The following is a 24853-nucleotide window of genomic DNA, read 5'->3' on the forward strand; positions in this document are numbered from 1 at the left end:
GAGCCAAGCAGAACCGCAACATATAGTTGCAGCGATACTGTGACCTTCTCACTTTCTTAAAATGTACATTTATCATATACCAGCCCAAAAAATTTGTAATGATTAAAAGTTCTTGGTTCATAACCTCCCCCCTTTTCGAAAATGTTGCGCGGAGCCTGTCAAATCGTGTTGCATGACTTTTTACTTAGATTTAGAGTATAAAGTTAAAGTTTAGGACTAGGGCACGAATTTCTTAATTTCTTACTGCCTTTCTCGCAATCCTTTCGTCGAAAAAGAGAAAGCATAAAACAGATGAAAGTTAGGAAATTATTTCCGGCCGTGAAATTATTATTAATTTAATAGAACATATCACAATTCATCAAAAAAATATTTTATAATCATTATAGCAATACTTTCACGCCCTGCTTATGATACTCAAATAATTTTTTTGTTACATCAAACATGATTTTCGAGAATTTTTTATTTATAATTTTTTTATTATTGTCATCTTATTATAGATTTGAGCTAACTTTTTGCAAAGAAAAAAATAAATAATCCACATAAGACTAAAATGATTATTTTTTCCCAAATTTAATGATAATTTCAAAAATTATATTATAGAGAATAATAAATATATTGCTGTTAAAAGGTAATAATCAGTATATATACAATAAAGTTTGTGTTCTTTTATGGGTCCCCATACCGTTGGACCTTAGAGTGCTGAAACTTTGCATAGGTTCATCTTTTGAAGCTGGCCAGGCTAGGACTGGTAAAGTTGGTTTGTTTTTTTTTTTTTTTGGGGGGGAGGGTATATAATGGGGTGTTTATTATATAACCAAAATAAAAAAATTGTTTATTGGAGCTCAAGGAGAATAGATAGGGAGTTGAATTATAAAAAAAAAAGTGACTTCCAAATTTATTCAAAATCAGATAGGTTATGAAAAAAAAAATTGTCAATTGCATTTTCGTTTTTGTTTTTTTTTGTTTTTTCATGTGCAAAAAATGGATTTTCACTGAAATATTGGACTCGTAGTAAAAAAATAATTTTGTAGAAATTTGCCTGGAAATTCGTTTGTGTACAAATTTGACAAAGAGAAATGGATATTTAACTGAAATATCTGCCATTCTCTAAATATTTTTTCCTTTTTTTTTTCTCATTTTTTCATCAAACGTCAATTTTTAAGAAGAAATGCCACAAAACGATGAATTTTGGACATTTTTTGGTTTTGCAATTACCAAATATTTGTGTTTCTCTTTAAAATGCCAATAAATACTATTAACAACTTATTTTTGGAAAGTTAGTGCAACGCCTTTTTTCAATTTTCTTTGTGAATTTCTATTTGTCAATTTTTTGACATAAAATGAAGTATGGATTTTTCATCCACAAATTTTTGAATGCATTCATGTTGATATGTTATTTTAAGTTTATAACACATTTTTATACATTCATCATAATATATTTCATCTAATATACTGGTGCTATATTATAATGCCTGTAAGAATACCCTAACGTTCGACCGCACCGAAGGGATCTTAAGATGAGGAAAATAGCATTGAATATTGTCAATGTGATTTTCTTCTTCCTTCTTACCCGAGCAATCCAAGGTAACCCTTTTCTAGAAATACATATTTCTTCATGCGAGATCCTTCAATTATTAGAAAAAATACTACATAAAGCAAGAAATTTGAAATTTTCGTTTAAAAAGAATAATACCTCAGGGGTTTTCATTTATTTATGGAGAAAAATGATTAACTTGAAGTGTAAATTTACAAAAGAGTATGTTACTTATAAATAGTGAAGGGTTAATATTATTTTATTTTTTTTATGTGGAAATTGCTCGAGTTAAAGTTTCAAATTTAGAACTATAAATGTTATGAACATGGTTTGCAAAATAGAATAATAGAAATATAAGGAAATATTTATCAACGTTTGATGCATTAGTCGTCATAACATTCGCTTCTTTTATTCTATACAAGGTTGTGCTTGGTTACGATACAGTGGTTCTATCGATCTCGATTCTCTCTTTTCAATAGTTTCGGTTCAGCTCTATCGGTCTTAGTTCTTTTTATAAAAGCTCAGTTTGGTAACAGGCACTTAACAAGATACGTTGCCTAAAAATTCGATTATAAAAGAATATATACCATACAAACAGGGGCTCAGCTATCCCATACGTAGAGTGTGTGGTGCCCTAAGTTCCAGCAGGGACCCTTAAAACTAAGGTTGCTCAAGACAAGGGGTTTTGAATTGGGGACCGTGGGAGAAGGATAGGGGACACACAGGAATTGAGGATGGGTTTCAGTCTACAAAGCCTTAACTAAAAATGTATTAGTGTAGGGGAGCCTTGGTATAGTAAAGTTTGTGATACATTATAGTTATCACCTACAAGCTAAGTAGCTAACATAGATCCTACCCTACACATCCGTTTTGTTTGTTATTTTTTGGAGGAAAAGTTGCAAAATACAATAAATTTATTTAATATCTTTATTTCTTTGAAATTGCTGTTTCACTTTTCAAATGATTGACATTTTAACTTTTGTCAGAATGTCAATTCCTTGTATTACCTCGGGTCATCCAGGTTATGAAAAAAGGGAAAACGTATTCTGTTTACCGTGGTTCCCATCGAATCTCAAGAAGAGAGATATAGATAAAGGCTATCAAAATAGTTAGGGTCAATTCGATTTATCTTTCAAATACCAAGACACTTCTTATGCTAAACTCCTTCAAATATGTAATACAGGAGGTTGGGCTCTCTGCAATGTCAGAAATGTTATATATAGTAGTTTAATTTGTAAGCAATTTCCATGAAAACCATATCTTATCGATAATTAATTATAACTTCAGAGAGCAATCCATCTCTATTTAATGCCGATATCACTCCGTAAATGGAGGTGGAAGACTTAATAAATATAATTACCAAAGTAAAATACAAATTTGGTAATCATTTCCGTAACAAAGCAAAAATAATTGCTGGCGAAATGCTCTCTCTATTTATAAAAAAAAGTAACTCCATAATTTAGTCAAACTTGTCGATAGACAACATAATCTTAAAGAATATGTTCCTCCTTCACCCGTAATGAAGATACATACTAAGACTGACTCACTAATCTTCTTCCGAATTCCCTTTTTTAATTCAAATTCAATAAACGCTCTCCCCTTTTCTGTTGTACAATCATTCGATTTTGAAATAAATTCCCTACAAAAATATACTGTGTATTTTGTCGTCAACTGTTGAGGAATTTGCTTCTTTTCGCCTAATAGGTATTCTGATTGTTGATTGGTTGAAATTGAATCAACTCCTGTTAAGCTTGAACAATTTCCAAAAAAATTTGAATACTAATTAAATAGTTGGCATGACTGATTTTTTCCATGGAAAGGTTGCCCAATTTAATTTAAATAACAACATGGCAAATGACAGACCAATGATTTCTCCTTCAAATGAACTCATTGGTCAAAAAAAAAAACAAATGTAAAATCAATGATTTATTCTTTTCCAAATAGAAGTAATGAAAAAAATTGTTTTTGGCCCTTTGAACTGCATTTTCTCGGGGTTAGGTAATCTGTCATAAAATATAAACCCATATATAAAATCAGCATAAAATTATAAAGAAAATACTAATATTTTCATGTTGATTAATGTTTTTATTAAGAAAAAAAGTAACATGTTTTTCCGAAAATGAAATGAGAAATGACTAATAGAATTGTAAACTTTTATGTAAATGAATTTATGTAAAAGCGTTATTCCGGTCACTTAATCAAAATTTACCCTGTAATTTTGTCACTTGTTGATTTTTCTACCACAATTTTAGAGGTTTTGAACGTTGATTGGTTAAAGTCAAATAATCTCCTACACGAACTATTTTGTATTTGTAGTTAGAAGATACCGTAAATATAACTTTGTGTTCTGTTTAGACTCCAGGATTGAATTATATTATTACTGATTTTATGATGCTAAATTATTACATTACTATTGAAGGATAACCATTTATCCTTTTACAATTTTATATTAATATTAATGTGGACTAAATCAGAGATAGATGGAACGGCAAGCAGCTGAAAGTTGCTTGTCAGTCCCATTAACAGCAACTTTTTTGAACAGAGTTTTAAAATGATTTGGACTTGTACATAGGTTTTTTTTTGTTTTTCAATGAAAGCTTTTAAAAAACGGAATAAATCGTACCTGATGCTTCGCTATGCCGCCGTGGTCGAATGGGTATATGAATTCCAAGGAAATTGTGGGATGACTTGGAGGCCACATAGGATTGAGCTGAATCATCTGTTTCGTCTTTTGGGAAATTTATGACAACAGTAGGATGTACAGATTGTGGAATATTTTTTTTGACATGATTTGCAGGATATGAAGCTAGTGGCTGTGTGCCTTGTTGATTCCCCATTCTGTTTCTTCATATGCAGCCACTAATCGATTTGGTAAACGTTCCTTAAAACAACAAAAAAAAAAAAAAATTATATATTTATATATGCCCAAAAATTAAATTCTGACATATGTTTTGTATAAAGTATCTAAAAATAGTTTATTTCTTTTATTCACGATAAATTTAAATCCTTTAATTATGTAATATGTAAAGGAATATTAAGCATTTCATGCCTTATTCTCAAAAAGGCATAGAAGTGATTGAAGCCATATTTCTCTTTTGTATCATTGTGAAGGATTTAAAACAACACGATAGATAATCTCAGGAAACCTGCTTTTGAATATTAATTTATAATAGACATAGTTGTAGTAATAAATTCATTCGATATTAACTATAATAATGTAATAAGGAGAATCAAATATTAAAAAGATATGAGAAGAAAAAAAAATGCAGGAACTTTTAAAATATTTTAGCCACGCAACCTTAATTTATATAGATGTCATAAATCCCACTGTCCTATTTTACATAAATATTTTTCATTCCGCCCCCCTTCTCCCTTCATATTCTATTCCTCCCCCCTTCTAAAGCCAAGTGTTTTCTTAAGAAAAGCCCAAGGCTTCCTATGGCTCGGTTAATTAAATTGTGCAATATTTCATCTAATTACTTAATTTTAGAAGACAAATATTTTTTGTTTTATTTTTAAACTGATCTTATATATATATATTTAGAGAGAGAGATATATATATATATTTTTTTTTAATAAGGCAAAAGGTTTTTAGATATTTTTCTCATTTTTGTGTGATATTTGAGACACATTTGTTGTAATTTATATATTTCCTTTAGACATTTAAAAAAATATGCTAAGTACCGTATACGGAAATTACGCGCTCTTTTCCCCCCTGGAAATTTCACGTCCCTCTTTTCATCCCCAAGTTAGTTCATTCCTAAGCAAGTTATTCGTGAGAAAAGTTCAATCCAAAGCAAGTTCATTGCAAAGCCAGTTCATCCCGAGGAATATTCACCCCCAACAATACATATATTCGGAATATATCTTAAAGAAAAAAGTCAACTTTGATGTAGTACTTTTCTACTTCTACTTTTTATACAAAGATTCAGTCATTCAGTAATATAATCATTATCTTAGTAAATAAGTTCCTAATTGAAATAAGAACTTGAATTTCTGAAGCATAACGAAAAAATTTATTTACCCCTTCACCATCGATTGCAAGAAATTTGATACATAACGTTATGTTATTTTTATTTTCTATAATAAATATAATACACATGTAAAGTACAACAAACTCATTTTACATTTTCTAATAACTATAATTTAGATTATAAAAAATATAATAGTTCCTCTAGATGATTTTGTCTTAGGATGAACATTTCTCGCGGTGAACATGCTTCGTGATTAACTTGCTTTGGGATAAATTTTCCTCGTGATGAATTTTTCTGGGGCTGAATTTTCCTATAATCGTTAAGAATATTGTTGTGATTAAAACTAAAGCATTTGAGCAAAGATTCATCTAATGAAGCTAATACATATGCTATAACTTTAAAGTAAGCAAAGCTGAAAATTAAACTCGTTTACTATTTGACTTTAAAAAAACTAATTTTTACATGAAAAGAAAAAGTTGTTATAGAGATAAGTTTGATATAAGCTTCCATAAATATCATACAATTATAAATATTTTTATTTTAACAGGCATAAAACAATTTAGATATTAGGATTTCTCATTTTTAGGGAAATTGTCTATATATAGGAGAATGGGAAACTTTTTATTTATTTTGTATAGTATTCAAGTATTTTTTATTTTATTTTAAGAAGAAGGAATAAATTTTAAACTAGTCTTACACATATATTATCAATAGGAATATGAAAATTATTGATATCCTATTGAGTATACATTAAAAAAAGTCTATGTTAGTAATCTCAAAAATACAGGGGCGTCTACAAGGGGGGGACTGAGGGAAGTAGCCCCTCCCATATGCAAATTAACGAATTTTTACTTTATACAAGAAAATTTAATTACATTTTTCAATTTTTTTTTTTAAAACTTAATTTTCCATGAAAAGCTAGGGATTTTTCAAAAAAGTTTCTCCGAAAAATTTAACATTTGAAATTTAATTGTAGAAAGAATAAATTTTAAACTAGTCTTACACATATATTATCAATAGGAATGTGAAAACTATTGAAATCCTATTGAGTATACATTAAAAAAAGTCTATGTTAGTAATCTCCAAGATACAGAGGCGTCCACAAGGGGAGGACTGGAGGGGCAGTAGACCCTCCCACACGTAAATTAACGAATTTTTCATTTATACTAGAAAATTTAATATTTGAAATTTAATTACATTTTTTCAAATTTTTTCTAAAAACTTAATTTTCCATCTAAAGCTATGGATTTCTTAAAATTTTCTCCAGAAAATTTAATATCAGAATTTTTTTTTTTTTCAATTTCATTTTTTTCTTTACAGCTCTGGATTTTTGAAATTTTTTTACAAAAATCCTTTAATTTTTGAGAGTAACGATGGATTTTTTATTTTTTTTCGAAAAAAATTAACTTTTTGTGAATAACTATAGATTTTTTAAAGTGTTCTATTGTGTATATATATAATTCTGTACACGCCCCTGAGATATTAATGTTGTTATTAATTATTTATCCCTATTTTCAAAATTCATACGTAATATGGAGCAAAGAGCACTTTAGTAATTAAAGTAATCTCCAGAGGTGTATCTAGTATGTCATAGAAACTAGGGGTTTTTTTTTTTGGTTTTTTTTTAGTTGATAATCTGAAGAAGCCTTTTTATTTTAAAAGGTTTTATCATCATTATTGAATTATTGAAAATATAAGCAATTAATGCTATGATGTGTGCTCATGAAAGACGGAGAAGTGTAACAATGAATATCAGCATCGGAGTAATTCCAGCCTATACGACAATGTGTGTTCAAAAAGTAAGGTAACTTTTCAAATTTTCCGGTCAAAGTACATTTGTACCAGTCTGTTTATAAGAGGCAAAACGGTTAGAAGTATTTTGTGTGTTCGGTGATTTTTTTTACTATTGAAAAACATGGATCAACGAATTTGCATCAAATTTTGTATACAAAATTACCTCTAGGTGTGAAATTCCTAAAATCTTGAGATCTCTGCCGATAAACCTTATCTAGTATAGGGCCCTAAAATAAATTAATTAAAAAGAAAAGATATTCCTTGTTTGTTTTTTGTGCCCTTTATAGAATTTTGAATTTGAGTATAGAAAAAATAAATATATATAATAATACTATCATTCAGGGAGTTGTATTATTTTGCTGCAAGACTGCACCACCCTCAATTTTTTGTAAACACACCAATGTAAGTAAACAATGTTCATGCCCAATTCATATCTATTATAATAGTTTTTTAGTGCGTAAAATAAATGCTGTATAGTAGCCATAAAAGAATAATAATTTCTAGCTTAGGACACAAAAAGTTATATATTTATATGTGTATTTTAGAGTTGAGTCACGTAATGATTCTTCTTATAAAAACATTTCATGATTTTTCTTTTTACAAATGAGTTTGAGGTTGAGTATAGAAGTTTATAAACAAAAAAAAAAATAGATGTTCAACAAAATGTATATACATTTTCTCCTCACAAAAGGGAACGATAAAAAAATCAGATGGTAGAAATTAGTGGAGATGGGACTATTCCAAAAAAATTCCTATTCAAATACGATGTCATTAAAAATTAGCGATGCCGATTCCAATTCTTTAATATTTTAAATAATAGCTTAAAGAAATCCCTATCAAGGGACGTCCAGAGAATTATATATATATTTTTTTATGGGGCGGGTGTTGATTTTTCAAAAATTTATGAGTATTCATTAAACATTAAATATTTTTGAAAAAAAGTTTCAAAAAAATATGCCTACTCTCCCAAAATTAAATTTTTGGAGAAAATTTTTCCAAATCCACAGTGAAAAGGAAAAATTTCAAAAATCCCCAGCTATTCTGAAAAAAATTAAATTACTAAAACAAATTTTTTTGAAAAAAATTCAAGTATTAAATGTTTTGGAAAAAAACTAATAAAAATGTTATTAAATTTCAAATATGAACTTTTTTGAAAAAGTTTTTTAGTAAAAAGCAAAAATTCCTTTATTTTGTTTTTAATGTGGGTCATTTTTTTTAAATATTATATATAACTTAGAAAGGTAATAAATAGTGAAATACTAGAAATAAATAACAATTCATTAGAATCGGAATTAAAAATTATCTCCCCTATGCCGCTTACGTCAAAGCACTTAATTCTCTGATTCTAATTAATCGTCCCATCACTAGAAATTAGACAATTATTACCTACTGTTTTTATTTTAAATGAGGATATTGTTGACAGCTTAACAACAAGAGCTCATATTGGTTCCGGCCGTGGGTGTGGAATTTTTTTCACCTTTTTTTTTTACTTATCTGTAAAAAAGTCAAGTCGATCAGTTGGTCTAGGAAAAGATATAGTACATAAAAAATATTTTTTTAAATGTCACAATTTCCAAAAATAATAAATGTAAGTTTTAACTTTTTTTTAATACGTTTTTTTATAATATGATTTGAAATGAACACCCTACAATTTTCTTATGAAAATATCTATATTGAACCCTTTTTTTCCCATTGTATTATTCAACCTCCATAATCTGCTGACCCAGCCCTATAAAGCACTTTTGATTATATTAGATAATGTTTTTATATTTAAAAAGGAGCATAGAGTATGAGAGAGCCGAATCAGTGGTTTTTAAGTAATAGGATAATTGAACTATTGTCTTAAAATAAGATTATTAAAGTAATATTTTATATAGGACTGATTATTTTCTAGAGTTCAATCAAATTGAATTAAAGTTACCTCAATCAAATTGCCGTATACTAATCAAATGAAAGAATAGTAGAAAATCGACAGTTGACAAAAATACAGTTTAATTTTTCCTGTTAGTGGGATAAGTTTGTGTGAAAAGAGTTTTTGAATCATTTTTCATTTGAAAAAGTCAAATTTTTGTGAAAATCATGACTTACTTCTTGTTATCACAAGATGTCTTTGTTTCATAACTGAAATTCAAATTTGTATTGAACCTAGAGTTGTGTAAAACATTTTTTAGAAAGTGGAAGTGGTTTTTTCTAATTGGCAATCTGAGCAATTTTATTTTATTTTTAAAAGCTGTTATCATTATTATTTAATTCTTGAAAAAATAACATCTAAGTATAAAGTAATCAGTAGTAGGAGTGCTCATGTATGATGATAGAGGGTAGTACTGAGGGTTTACTTGAGAGCTATAAATGTAAGACGTAAGTCCTTGATAAACTCCGATTAAAATTCAGGATATATATATATTTATATGCCTAACACATATCTATGTATATTTCCTTTCCTCTCAAGTCTACTTGCACCTAATGTAACAAAAACTTTATGACAGTAAAGTTGCTTTCTTGTAAAAATTATTCAAAATATTATGATTAACAGGTTAATTTTCTGTTTTTTTTTTCATTTTACATACCGGCAGTACATATTTTTTAGATCACTGCGTGTATTCAAAACAAGTTGATACTTTTATTTTATCACGCAACCTTCCCCCTGAAAAGAAACCAGGGGAAAAAGGCACAAAATTAGTTAGTAGTTGGCCAATCATTCCCAACTATAAAGTTTCAATTGTTGAAAAAGCAAATGTTTTGTCTTCCCCTCCACTTATCACGGCCCAAAGAAAACATATATTTTTCCTGCCGCCCTGAGTAATAATAATTTTAATATAAGTTAATTTTGATTTATTCAATAAAGCTTTCTGACTACAACTTAATCAATGTTTAATGTATTATACTTTATTAAATTGTTACATATAAATTTAAATTTACTAACAGAAAATGAAGCATTTTTCTTCGTTAATAATAATTTATTTAGTATGCTTTGGCGTGGGGAGAGCTCTAACCCTTAGCCAGTTTTCCTATTTCCCACAAAATTCTTAACAATGATCAAAAGAATAACAAAATGTCTAATTGAAATTTTAGTAGTAACTATGTAATTAAATAAATTTTGTATATGATATTTATTGTATTAGATTAAGCTTTTTTTCTTACTTTTTTTTTTGTAAAAGTTGAAGGGTCTTAAGGATCTTATAAACTGAAGAAAAACTGCTACTATAGGATGCAAAGTTTTGATTACATTATTTTGCTTTTGTCCTTTTTTAAATTTAAATCAATCATATTGGAGATGATCATAAAAGTTAATGTCTTTGCATTATTACTTTTTTATAGTAATTTTCTATATTATCAGTTTTTCTATTTTCAACAAATCAATTTTTATTTGATATCGATATCAAAGTAAATATTCTATAAATTATTTATCGGACTAATTTACACATTTTTATTCTTTGTAAATAACATCACTTTGTGTATTCATTGGAGTCTTTATTACTGATTTTGTAAAGTCTTGCAACAACTCGTCACTGGACTAACAGACAAAAATATGTCAGAAATATCCAAAGTACATAGTTATTTCCATTTTTTTAGGAAAAATATAATTCTGTGACGGACGACGAAGTTTAATAAAATTTAGAGTGACTTCATTGTTTTATCTGTCCAGATGGCTATAAAAGGAAGTCCTTCTTATCTTTTATATCTCAAGGTTACACAATCTGTGAGTAATCCAGTGTAGATGAATGACTTGAAATGAACTATCAATTCAATTATCGACTCGGCTGCATCTCTCTGTTTACTAACTCTGAGTAATATATCAGTTTCAGGCATTTATGAATGAAATTGTCAGGTACTCAGCAATGTTTGCAATGCTCAACCTTTTCTTAGAAATTTGATGTTAAGTTTCTGTAGGCGTACAAATACTGCACTTCAGCAATATCTAAGTCTACTTCGCAGCCTGCCAGATTAAAGGAGACCTTACAGTGTCAGTATTGATCAGTACAATATTCTAAAATGTTATAGATAATTTTTATAACTCCAAACGTGTCCTTCAAATATATAATTAGTTGGCATCAGAACAAATAAATCGGATAAAACAATAAATGAGTAATTACAAGGATTGTTATTTTTTTCATATTGTATGACCCGAGAGTGTCTTATCGCCTGTTATTGTGTAGCTGTAATTTTAAAATATCCAAATATAGGATAAAATAAATTAGTGATTCCATTGAGATCACAATTCTAGTTTTTGCAAACTTATAAAGTATAAGTAGATTCAAGATCTAACAAAAAATGGGTAAAATCAAAATTTTGGCTTGGCTATGGAACCATTTTTAATATTTCATAATAATAATTTCATAGTATGTTTTTGTACCAATACTATTCTTTTAATAAAATGGATATTACAGCTCTTGTTAGTATTTTAAAGTAAACAATTTTGAAATTAGTGGACTTTGAGTCGAGTTATGTTTCATTGAAGTTCAAAAATCCATCAAAAAGGGCCAAATTCTTTTGTTAGCATAATCCTAAAATCTCAGGCATAGCTTAATTTTGTTCAAATAAACACTCTGATCAAAATTCATCCAAATTGGGGTAGAATGATGTCGCGAGAGTGTTATTTACTTCACATGGAATGTCCCCCTCGTCGTTACTTTCTAAGTGTCAAGCAACCTTTGCCCAAAAAGTAACAGAGAAAATGGCCAAAATGATCTGGTAGTTGAATAACACCAACTTCTGTTTATTTCTTAATTACTCCAAGATTATCATTAAATCTTTAAAATGAATTACTTACATATATATTTCATAATATGACTTAGTAATATTAAATTAAAAGCGTAGCTATACATATATATTTCCATATTATAGCCAAAATTTTCATAGAAATAATAAGATGATAAATATATAAATAGTAATGTTTAATCATTTGAATTTTTTCCGCTGACCTATTTTTTTGGAATTGGTAATTTAAAGAATCAATTCCAAAAAAATAGGTCAGCGAAAAAATTGTGCTCATAAAAGACGGATCGTAACACTGGAGATTTGTTGCGGAGTTATAGCTTTAATTCATGGTTAGACTCAGAGTTGAAGTAGGGATCAACATCGGAGTAATTCTTGCCATTGTCCATGTTTATCGTTTTTGCAGTCATAAAATATTGTCATTGGGGAAAATGAAAAGTGAAAGTATTTAAGGTACCAAAGTTCTGAGCATAGTGACCAATCTTTTCAATTTAAGAATCAATCATTATTATTGATTCTTGAAAACACGTGTACGACTGATGTCTGCCTTCCACCACACTTTTTAACAATGACGTCGTAGAAATATGATTGGTTGCGTGTTTTTTCTAAATCTGGCAGTCTTACCTAGCAGTTGGGGCTATACATAATATTAAAATTCTAGTAATAGTGACGTTATAGAATATGATGAGTTCCGTATTTTATCACAATATATCTGTCTTGACCTTGTATTTCTATTTATCTTGCATTTACTTGCATCTTAGTAAATAAAATAAAAAGAAACAACCCACAATCAAAGTCAATTTAAAGCATTAAAATATAACTAAATAATTACTAGAAGTAATAGATTATTAATGAAGATAAAATAAGAAAAGAGAACGAAGAAGGAGAGATGATATGAGCCAATTTTTTAATTTCACACTTGGCAAATAAATCCTAGAAACCTAGCTTTCACACAAGTAAAGATAGTTTCTTTTATTCTCTTCCCCTCACTCAATCTTTAATTTTCCTTTCGGCCAACTTTGTCGAAACAAATTCGTTTATAACATGATGAGCAAAACTCATCATTCGATAAAAATTATTATATGGTACTCTAGTTAGGAAACACTGCAATTTAATTTGAGGCCACCACTCGCTCGAGATCTCTAGTTTCTCCAAAGCAATACAAGAGTTCGTGGTTTGATGACTTTCTGCTAGTGTTGGATCAGTTATAGGACCGATTGCATTATCAGTTTTTTTCCCCCACCCCTTTCAGTCTTTTTTTCATCAGTCCGATTTTTTACAATTCAACGGCCCTAAGGACTGATGTATAGGTTCTACAGCTTTTATTTTCTTTACTCATAGCTAGGATTGAAGAATATAGGAACCGTGAAAATAATGAATGATAGCTAGAAGGAGTTTATAAATTATGATGTAACTTTTGCGACTCAAATGACGTAGTTACTACTAATACGTCATTTCAACTGTATAGTTTCTAAAAAAGATCGATAAGGACCGGTGCTAGAACTGAAATTTTTTATTAGGACTGTACTGATTCGTAATTCGCACATAATGTATCGCCAGAACCGTTATCTTTTTTGTTGACTTGTATAATCCTTGTAATTTTTTAAAAATCTAGTTTTAGATCATGCATTAAAAAATCCAAGTATAAACAACTCTTTCTTTAGAGTTGAGATGCTACAAAGGACTAAGTTTTCTTTCTTTTTTTCATCTCTATATATGAAATATTTTATTGTATGTTAACTCTAAAATAAATCCAACCTCACATAGATCTTTTCTTTTATGACCGATTGAGTCATTAAATATACATACATATTCATTTCACCATCAAATAAATTGCGTAATCCCATTAGGAATGGTTCTTATGTCAAAAACAGTATATATTCACATATAAGTCCACACAAACTGAGCTTATATTTTTATTTTTAGTTCTATTGGGCCTTAAACCTAAAAAGTTGGATAAGAACCATCATATGATCAATTTAAAGTAAATGATTGAAGAAGTTTTCAAATCATTTTGGAACCTCCCATTGATATTAGGTCCAGAAAATAAGATGAAAGTAAAATTGATTAGGTAATAACTGACCTTTAGCAAACTTACATAATTGTGTCCTAAAGAATTTGATCTAAAACGTAAGTGATATTTTTAGTTGCTGCAACATGAACAGTGGTTTTGTTTTTTCTAAAGACCATTCTTTCAATCTTGAGGAGGGCCAACTAAAATCAATGTTAACCAGTATTGTGTCAGTCTTTATCAATACGGCCTATTCCAGCCTTAGGATCGATCTTTCAGAAAAAATCCACAGCTGTTCACAAAAAATTCAAAAATCTATAGGTATTCTCAAAAAATTTAAGAAATCCAATTAAAAATATTACATTTTTTTAGAAAGAAAATTCAAAAATAACCAGTTATTCACAAAAAGTTAAATTTTTTGAAAAAAAAATTGACAAATCCACTCCTGTTTACACAAAATTAATTTTTTTGTAAAAAATTTCAAATTTCATATATATTTTCTATCCCTTTGTTAATACTGCAATTTATTTTATTGCTGACGTGTATTTCTTTTCCGTAGTATTTATGGTATCTCCCTAAAATAGTTCTTTTGATAACTTTAGTCGGAATTGTGATATGCCAGCATAAATTTCGATAAAGAGAAAAAATCGAATAAAATACCTAGTTAGGAAAAAAACACCAATGCTTCTACTTTTAAACTCTTGAAGCCTGTTTCTTCAAAGGTATAGTCTATTTTGACTCCTATTCTAGGAAAACTATTTCATTCATTTGAGTCCTTTAGTGTCATGGATGTACATAACAAACAAACAACTCATATCTATGGCACTGAATCCATTTATAAGACTGAGCTATTGCTGTAATTCTAGACGCTTCAAGGCTCGTTTCCGATTCTCTTATTACTTGTGGGCATCTTTTTTTTATTGGAAAAAAAGTATTTAAGACGATCTTAGAATATGAACGATTCTGTAATCCTCTTTTTTAGATATTTTTATCAACAAAGGTGCAAAGAATATTCAATTAGGTACACTATTACATGCAAAAATAATTCATGGGAACTCTTATATGATGAAGTGTTGATAAATTATAAGTGGTCTCATAACTTTAATAGTTATTTTGGAAAATTTGAATTTCGTTGTTAATTTTTCAAGAATATTTGAGTCGAGAATTTTTTTCTGAATCACTAAATAACTTATTACCATTTTGAATTTCACTCTATTGAGGATTTAGGATACCTACATCAATATGATTTGAAGCCTTAAATTATTTTCTTGTTTAATAATTATAAATAACGGTGTGATGTACCTAAATATACATATATGTATTTTTTTATTATTATTCATTCCAATGTTTCAGCCATTTTATAAAAAATATTTAAATATAACTAAAGAAAACAAACAAATGATTAATAATTAATAGGACATAAGATAGCCCTAAATATATATTTAATAATTGATTAATTTACTACGATTTACAATTATATATGCTATATAGTAAAACCCGGAGTTTTTTTTTTACTTATCTTGCACTAAATTTCTCATTGGTCTATGTTTTATTCATAACTTATATATCGATACATTTCAACGTAAGGCACTTATGATTCAGAAGCGTCTTGCATTGAAATCCATCAATACGGTGATGGATTATTCAATTCCATGATACTGTAGTGGTTTCAACACATGAAAGTCTAAAAAAGTTATTATAGTGCTTCATTTTCTTAGTTGTGTACGTTTCCTTATGCAATATTTTCAGAAAGGAAAAACAATACAGGTTTTTATCCAAGAAAATTATATCTTTAACAAAATAATAAAAAAAAAATTTATTATAATATGCGAAAACTAATGATAGAGACCTATACTTCCTAGAAATCCTTGACGTTGTGTGCAATAAAAGCATTGGATTATATAACTGATAGCCAAGCGACTTTTCGACTGAAGCGCAAAAAAAATAGTTTCTGTAGTAAATCACAATATTATCAAAAATATCTCAGTCCCATATCTCAATACTTCTTCTGTATTTTTCTTTCCGAACAAATTCCTTTGATATTTTCATATCTGGTCTTATAACTAATCTTGAATATAAAAAATACTTAACAATGCTTATTAATTAAATATGACACTTCATATTAGACAATGGCCCTAGGGGCTGACAGTCAGAGGTGCAACGCTACAGGTTTTCGAAGCACTATCAAAGATACTATTATAACTTTATTTTCATGGATAAAAGGGCACAAGGTAATCTTGTCTTCATGTCCCAGAATTTTTGTTACGCAATGAATCTAGCCTATTTTAAACCGAACGAAATTTACCTGCAAAAGGAAAATGTGAATAACAATAATGGAATTATAACTTATTTAAAAATTAAAGTGGTTTGGATGCAATAAAAAAATTTATATACATAATTTTATAAAATAGAACATGTTATCAATGTTTAATGTTAATCTATTAACAATTGAAGAATCGCTCTTAACTGTAGATAAAAAAATCGATGAACAAATTATGTTATATTACAAAATGTGATACTCTGTTTAGTTACCCAAATGATCATCAACAGATCCTTCAAATAAAATTAACTCTTATAGGAGTCTTTTACTTTTGTTGAGTTTGTATAATTAAGGAATATATTAAGTCCTATTTTATAATTTCTGGCCTTTTAACTACTCACACACAAAGAAAAATGTCAAAAAGGAAAGTATATTTTGGGAAAAAACATGTGGTTGCTAGACTTCTGTATTTTTCTTGTTGCCAACAGAAAATATTTATTATAATAATAAATAAATGCGTACAATTGATAATTTTATCAATATAAAAAGGAATAATTGAGTATAAAATGACAAGAAGGTTTTTTATTAATATAAATTAATATATGGTACATCAAAATCACACGTAATACCCTTTTTGAGTTCATAATATGTATTTATATAGAGTATTCTCCTTTAAACCACACATGTGTCAACTCATGATGACAGCTGAAAGGAAATTATAGGGTAAATTTTTCCTATTGCTAGTTGTGTTTAGGGCCATAAAAAATAAATTAATTAATTTTAAAGATTCGTTGGATTTAGTTTTGATACTAAGTCGATTATGGGTGAGGCAATTTGTTATATTAGAAATGTCAAATAAATAGTAATAAACAGATTAAGGATCCATGCATGGTCACTGCCAATTTAATTGTTTGAAAACAGTATATATGTTGTGTACAAGTTGCGATTTGTATAAGAAACTTGTACAAGTTTCAATTACTTCATCTTAAAATGTATTATTTAATTACAACATTGGTCATTCCAATTACTAAATATACAATTATGCTATCATTTCATTTCGATCAATTCTAATTACATTATTATTATGTATTTATGAGAAGCACAACTGCGGGCCCTTTAACTTTTTAATGTACTACAGAATACATATAATTTAGTAATTTGTATTAAAATAGTTAAAAACTATACTATTAATTTATCAATTATCCGTGGAATATTCAAGAATTGCATGATCCTCATTCAAGTAATCCAACATTGTCTAAATAATAGAGAACTTGTGATTGAAATGTTCTCCTGCGGAAATACAGCCATGGATATCAGCAAGAATCTGTCCATCAACAGAACGTCAATTTACCAAAATATAAGCCGCTATAAAATTTGTGAAAATGTTCTTAGGAAGTCTGAAGAAGAAAGAGGAATATTCATACAAAGAATGTCGGGAAGACCATGAAATATAGTAAACTTTAAGACTTACGCAGTTATTTTATTCACTTTTAGTTAGAATTCACAGTTTGAGTTGATTAGAACATTACTTTGTTAAACTAATAAATGTGATAATTTAAATTCGATGCATTACCTATGTTGTTTTATTTCTAACGAATATATTTGTTGTACTTAATAATCAAACATGATAAGAATTTAAATGAGTTTTCCACAACAAATGTGGTAACGTGTACATGAGATGGGGTCAAAAATCATAAATAGAGAAATCGATAATATGGGGGTATTGGGAATTTTTTCAAATTTCAGGACAATTATGCGTATTTTGGAGGTTCCCCAATTCAGTTGAATCTTTATTGAATTATATTTTGGGGATTATATAAATATGTTTCCCATTATTAGCAATTATGATGAGACATTTGATTCCTGGAGAAACTTTACTGGTATTTTTGACCTACAATAAAATTAAATCCTTCAATTTTTGTGCTTATTGAAAAACGTTATACGTCCAAAAATCAAATTTTGTATTATCTATTAAGTATTGTGTTATTTACATATTGCAAGCCACCAAAAGCCTGTAATAAATAACAATAAAAATTATCTAATGAAATCACACTTATTTTAACAATAATCGGTACGCATCAAGGAAACATTGTTATTCTTCTGACTAATATCAACAACGAAACAATAATATCTCAAATTTTTCTAGCATTTCAAATAATTTCTTGGACATCATAAATACCAAATAAAGAGCTAATTCTTATACAAATAAGTGTTCGCCTTTACTATGAAGTGAATGAATTTAGTCATTCTTATAAAATAAATCAGTCATATTTAGAAAATACACATTTTAAAAGGGTATTAATCAGTCCAACTCCATCTGACCAATTAAAGAAACATTAAAAAAAAGGAATTACATATGTGAGGAATATAATAAGTTATATAGTGATGAAAATCTTCTGCATTTTGGGCATGTTTAAAAAAAGAAAGCGAAAATCAATTAGAAAATAAATAAGGACATTGATTGGGTCTATCTATCTATTTATCAATATAAATTGAAGATAGCCATATATATGAATACAAATTTAATCTACTCATTTTTTGAGAACAATCATCTTCATCATTTGAGAGGGTTATTTAAATCTATATTACAAAAATCTTATTATTTACTAGTTAACAAAACAATTTAGCTAAACATGCTTTATTCTTCCATATAGTTCATGTAAACTCTCTCTAGACTTTTCAAGAGTTTTATAAATTAGATAGTAGGGTTTCTCATTTCCAGTGAAATTGTCCTTCAACAACATTTCAAAAACCCAATTTTTAAGTTTTGAGATCCAGGAAGAGATAGTGGATCTATATTAATAGAATAACGTTTGCTTGTAGATATCAATGTATGCTTGGATTATGCACAGTCATTTTTAGTTATTATTGAGTAACTAAATGTGAGTGTGCTTATGAATGACGAATATACTTTTTGTTTGGGAGTCATCTTCAATATTATTAAAGCCAAGTTTGTCGATTAGTAGACACCTAACAACACCGGGTAATATGTCGGGTACTCCTACTTGTAATATATACCTATTCTGAACTTTAACACGTGTATACAGGGGGAGGGGGGTAGAAGGGCTGTAGTCCCTCTCCAAAATTAAGGAACTTTTGTTTTGTACTAGACTTGTTTTCATTGATTGGAAGAAAAAACCTCCCCTCTCCGAAAAAATAATAAAAGCCCCAAAATCAGTTGGTAGTTAGACAAATGACTCAATCATACCAACTGTTATTTATCTCTTAAGTAATTTCAAACTATCATTGTAATATGATTTCTTTACAATTTTCCAAATGAATTACATATTTTATATACTTTTCATATTATTAAAATCTTAGATGGTATTTTATTGAATACTGCATTATGTTATTATATTTCTGAATAATATTTGATTTAAAGTGTAGCTATGAATTGGTATTTGTATAAGATAGCCAAAATTTCTTCATATAAATAATAAAATGGCTAACAAATATGTGTATATAAGACGAAGGATCAACAAGAAATTGTATTCCTGTCCTTTCCGAAACAGAACATATGTGAATTATAACTAATTATTATGTTGTTTATTTATCCATAAGAATAAATTATGAAATAACCATGACGTATCAAGTCAGCCGAGGGAATTGACAGCTGACAACAAAATACTTAGGATATTTTTGTATTAGCGAGGTAACGTCTTGTTAAGTACCTATATATTTTTACTTTTATTTTTATTTTAAAAAGAAAGTAAAATTTTAAACTTACAGAGCCAGTTTTCGAAGAGGTGGATGTAATTTGGAATACTTAACCCAGGATCCGAGCTTTAAAAAAAAACACTGGTTTTTGTACATTGTACAATGTATGTACAAGTTGCAAAATAATAGGGTCCCGAATTTGCCTTTGCCTCAGACCTCGCTCTTGGTATAACCGCCTTTGTCTATAAATTCGTAAAAAGTCCGATATAAATCTATATTTCCTACATTATAAGGTGAAGTTAAAATAGAATAAGCATTTTTTGTTTTATTATAGATGGTTTGTTGGGCATTATTTTGATGCATATAACAGATCATAAATTATTAAAAATAATACCACAAATGAATCTTCAATATATATTCACTTATTCATTTAATTAATTACAATATAATGAAAGGTAATGTTATGAAATAATACAAAGTGAGACTTCCTAGGAATTTCTTCTTGGTGTAAACTCTGAGAAATCCCTGAAGAAAACCCTTAGCAGATAGTAATATTTTTCAAAATATAAAACAACAATCTTATCTTCAAACAAGTTAGACTCTGGAACTATGTTGAACATCATTTCTTCCCCCTTCATTACCTATTAGGTAAAATAAATGAACAGATTATGTATTGGTACATGTATGTAATTTTATTCTTTTGTTCAAAGAAAACTCAGAGGCTTATTGAGTTAATAGCTAAGAATTTTCTTTTACTCATTTGAAATTTGATATGAATAAAAATATAATATATATACGTATATATTTGAGTGTAACCTGCACACAAGTTATAACTTGCAATTAAGATATGCCTCTTTTTTTCATTTTTACATCTTATTACGCATTATTACGTATCCTCTGAAAATAAAGCATATAATTGACTCAAATGTCTATGAGATATTGGCTTGTTGTATATATGAAGTAAAAAAGTAAATTGGGATTTTCTCGTTTTATTGATTTTTGTTCAAGGTTGCTTTTTCGTTGACGCACCACACATGTAGAAAATTATGTTTATTTTTCTTGTCAATGACTTTAATATAAAATATTCCTTATTTTATGCCACTTTTTATTCACTATCTCCACAATGATGGCAAATATTGTACACATTGTTAATAACTATAGCCAGTAAATAACGTCTGGGGCACTTTTTGCAATGAATAAGGGCCGTGAGAATGACAGAAATTACCTTACCTTCAAATCCTTAACAAAGTTCAAATTAGGAAGCTCTGGAGATAAAAACCTTTTTAATTATCTTGTTTTATTTTTAGTAAATTAAAACAGTACACTATAAAGGCAGTCACATGTAAAAAGTCTTGTGTTGAACTGTTTTTTATTTTTTTCCTTCCTAAAAGATTTTTGTCTTGGTGGAGCGTGCGTTAAGAGAATTTTTTTTACACACATACTAAGTAGAGTGAGGACGAAGTTGCGTGCATTTCTCTTATTATATAATCAGCTTTTTACCTACATACATTTTACATTCCCTCACTTTATCTCCTTCCTTATACGTCGCGAATGTATTGGCCTTTTTTAATCTATTTTGCAAATATGACAAGTATATGTAAGTAATTCAAAAAACAGCAACGACTTGTGAGAACTATATGTACCAATTATTATTATCCTCAGTAAAAATAATCAATAAATTGAACTTTAAAGTTATAAATCACATGAAGGAAGCTCAACATTTGAAATGATAAGATACATTTCCATTCTTTTTCTTCTACTTTAAGTGCTGCGTTATGGTTTTTGAAACTTTCCTAACGAGTGTTTTCATGTGACGTCAGCATTGCTGATGTCATTCATTTTGAAGGCCTACACAACCAAGGGTTAGGAAAATAAAAACATCTTTTTTCATTAACATTAAAGAAAATAGTGAACTATTGGATATCAATATGGCATCAACAAATAAAAGGACTTACATCTCAGGTTCTATCAAATCCCTCTAATGCATAGTTTTAATAAATATCAGGCTGTATTAAAAAGATGTTATTACATCATTATCAATCTTATTTCACTAGTGTAGAAAATGTATTAACTTTTCCAACAGAGTGAATATTATATTTTTATCTAATTATCCAACTTATATTGTCCTGAATCGATCAAAAAAGAATAAAAATTCTTACTAATTAGACATTTCATAGGACTTTTAGTACCATTTACTTTGAACTAATTCATATTTCATTGTTTATCATAGGCATCAAACAGTATGCAATAAGGGTTTTTTATTCTCGAATGGATGGAGTTACAATACAGATTAATTGGGAATTTGTTCATTTATTAAAGTAAAAATATCAACTTTGAGCCCCAAAAGGGAGTATTCTTTAATTATTATACAACTTGTGATCCTAGTGAAAACACTCCATTCTGTGGTAAAAAGTATTCATTAATTTGAACCCTTTACTGCGTTATTTTATTTCAAATTAAAAAAAAATAATGTAATTTCATGAATTTATCTAAAAGTTAAAAAAGGAAAACAAATACAAAGTACTTACATTGTTTGATATAATTATTGATCAACACAGCATTAAAAAGACTCTAAACTTGGAGATATCCCTATCATAAGTGTTCAAAAACATATATGTTATAAGATGCAGTTGACTCTTGATACATTAATTTATGTACAGAGGGGTGGACCCAGGACTTTGCAGTAGCATGAATAAATTAAAACAATTGTGAGTTTTATGGAATGGATTATGGAATACAACTCAAAAATAATGTATTACATGGGTAATTACTATTTATAGCTAAATATTAGAGTACATCATAGACCCCCAAGTAAAAAATATGCCTTGGCGGTATGATAAAAAGTTCTACCTATAATAAAAACACACCGTATGAAATCATTTTAAATTCGAATAAATTTTACCGGTGTCACATTAAGCATTTTGAAATGAGAATACTATAACTTATATGGTTGTATTACTATGACAAAGAACGCTTCACAATCATTTTTGTATTATGGTGCATCAAACCCTCCATGATTTTAAAAACATTTTTATTCCGTTATGATGGTATAGCAAAATATTTTTTTTTTATAAATTTTAATTTACATTTACCGGGCCCACACCAATGTTAAAATATTGAGTTATTACCAAATTTATGTCCATAGACTAAATAAATTAAAATTCTTTAGTTATTATGTATTTAGAACTTATATAACTTAATTTAACTTTGTAATTAGGTATTTTTAACAAAATAACCAAAATTTACATCTAAATTAATGTAAATTCTTCATATATTTTATTGATCTTTCCTAAATTATACATAGAATTTGTTTCTAAAGGTTACAGCTTGTATATAACAATCTACATACATATACACATACAATCATACGTTCTAATACATACGAGGTTTTGTGTATAGGGAACTCGGTTACCTGTTTTTTGTAAAGAAATTTGGGATGTTTAGTGCATACCAAATTTTTCGTAAACTTTTATAATCACTTACTGGTATACCATATTTCTAAAGAAATAAAAACGAAAAAACGCACTTGTCCGAGTTGAGTCATAAAATGTATGTATTTGTATTCTAAAATATACCTACATATTTTCTATAACTGTAAATAAAAGTTTATTAGTAGTTATAGCTCAGCGCGGCATGTTATAAAAGGAAAGAAGGGGACAGTACATATCTCATAGCATTACCTCGCTAACAAAGAAAATCCCTTTGTTTTTTGTCGTCAGATGTCGAGTTCCTCCTCTGACTATTTCATAGTTTCTTCTTTTTGAAAAATACACGAAGTAATAAGTTATACAACACTTATGCTCTGTTTGCAAAAAGACGTGATTAGAATCTATTGTTTATCCCTCGTCTTATTTACATAAACCGGTCCACCCGTTATTATTTTCTCATCTCTATTAGGCAAATTTTGAAAGGTTAGAGTCACTGTTTTACCATTTTCTCATGTGCAATGCTGTAGAACACATAATTAGTGATGGATTGCTCAGAAAAACATTCTCCTAGTCGCCACTAGGAAAACATAGTACGGGAACAAGATGTTAGAAAGCAGCACTCCTCTGGGCAGAAGTATCCCAGAAGGGCAACGGGATGAAGATTGAGGTCTCGAGGAAGACAATTTACAATGTCTCGATGCGAATGAAGATCGGAGAAAACAAAAACAAATTAACAGACAGCTGATTTTAATTCTGTAGTATTATTGCTAATGTTTTCTCCTCACACTCTCCAAAATGCTCACCTCTAATACAGTCTTACCTCGTTAACACAAGAATACCCTATCTATTTTGTTTTCCACTGTCGATCCTTTCCTCAGACTGGATAGGCTATGGTTATCTTATAATTTATTATTTTTGACAAATGAACGAAGTAATAAGTTATATAATACTTAGGTACGCTCCGTTTCAAAAAAGGACAGGAATACAATTCCCTCCTAAGCTAATTTGACTTCTTCATGTTAGGGCAAATTGAGAGGGAGAACAACTTTATCTCCAGATCCACCAAGGGCGCGCAGATGGCAGCTTCTGGTACATTATGGGATAAAATCCCTGAAGATATAGTCTGTAAAAGCTGCGACTCTGTAACAAAGATACTTTGGACTATAATCATTTTCATTGTTTCATTATTATTATTTGTGCACAGGTTTTTTTTTAAACCCGCTGGCCTCGCATTAATTTCCCAACAAAAAATACTTAAATACTCAGAGATGAATGAAAGATAAGATAAGAGAAATATGAAATGTCCCACTTCATATTTTTGCTATAAAAACACATATTATATTTCAAATAATTCTATGTTGTGCCAATATGGTACAGTTTATAAATCATTTACCTGCCAAACACATTATATTTGAGTTTTTTGAGTTGATAGCTAGTCTTTATTTCCTATTTCCAAGTATCAAGCGTACATTATATGAT

General features: G+C 28.6%; 1 protein-coding gene across 1 annotated transcript in view; it reads right to left on the reverse strand.

Annotated features, from left to right (window-relative positions):
* Positions 1–21389, reverse strand: part of LOC121128208 (5'-AMP-activated protein kinase subunit beta-2) — a 53871-nt gene extending 32482 nt beyond the window's left edge. The window contains exons 1-2 of the mRNA XM_040723785.2: positions 21177–21389; positions 4158–4415 (exon numbers count right to left, since the gene is read on the reverse strand). Coding sequence (XP_040579719.1) covers positions 4158–4371 — 214 coding nt within the window. The 5' untranslated portion in view covers positions 4372–4415; positions 21177–21389. The remainder of the gene's footprint in view (positions 1–4157; positions 4416–21176) is intronic.
* Between the last annotated feature and the right edge of the window lie 3464 nt (positions 21390–24853).

This window comes from Lepeophtheirus salmonis, chromosome 1 (assembly GCF_016086655.4).
Source record: "Lepeophtheirus salmonis chromosome 1, UVic_Lsal_1.4, whole genome shotgun sequence".
Classification (NCBI taxonomy): Eukaryota; Metazoa; Arthropoda; class Copepoda; order Siphonostomatoida; family Caligidae; genus Lepeophtheirus; species Lepeophtheirus salmonis.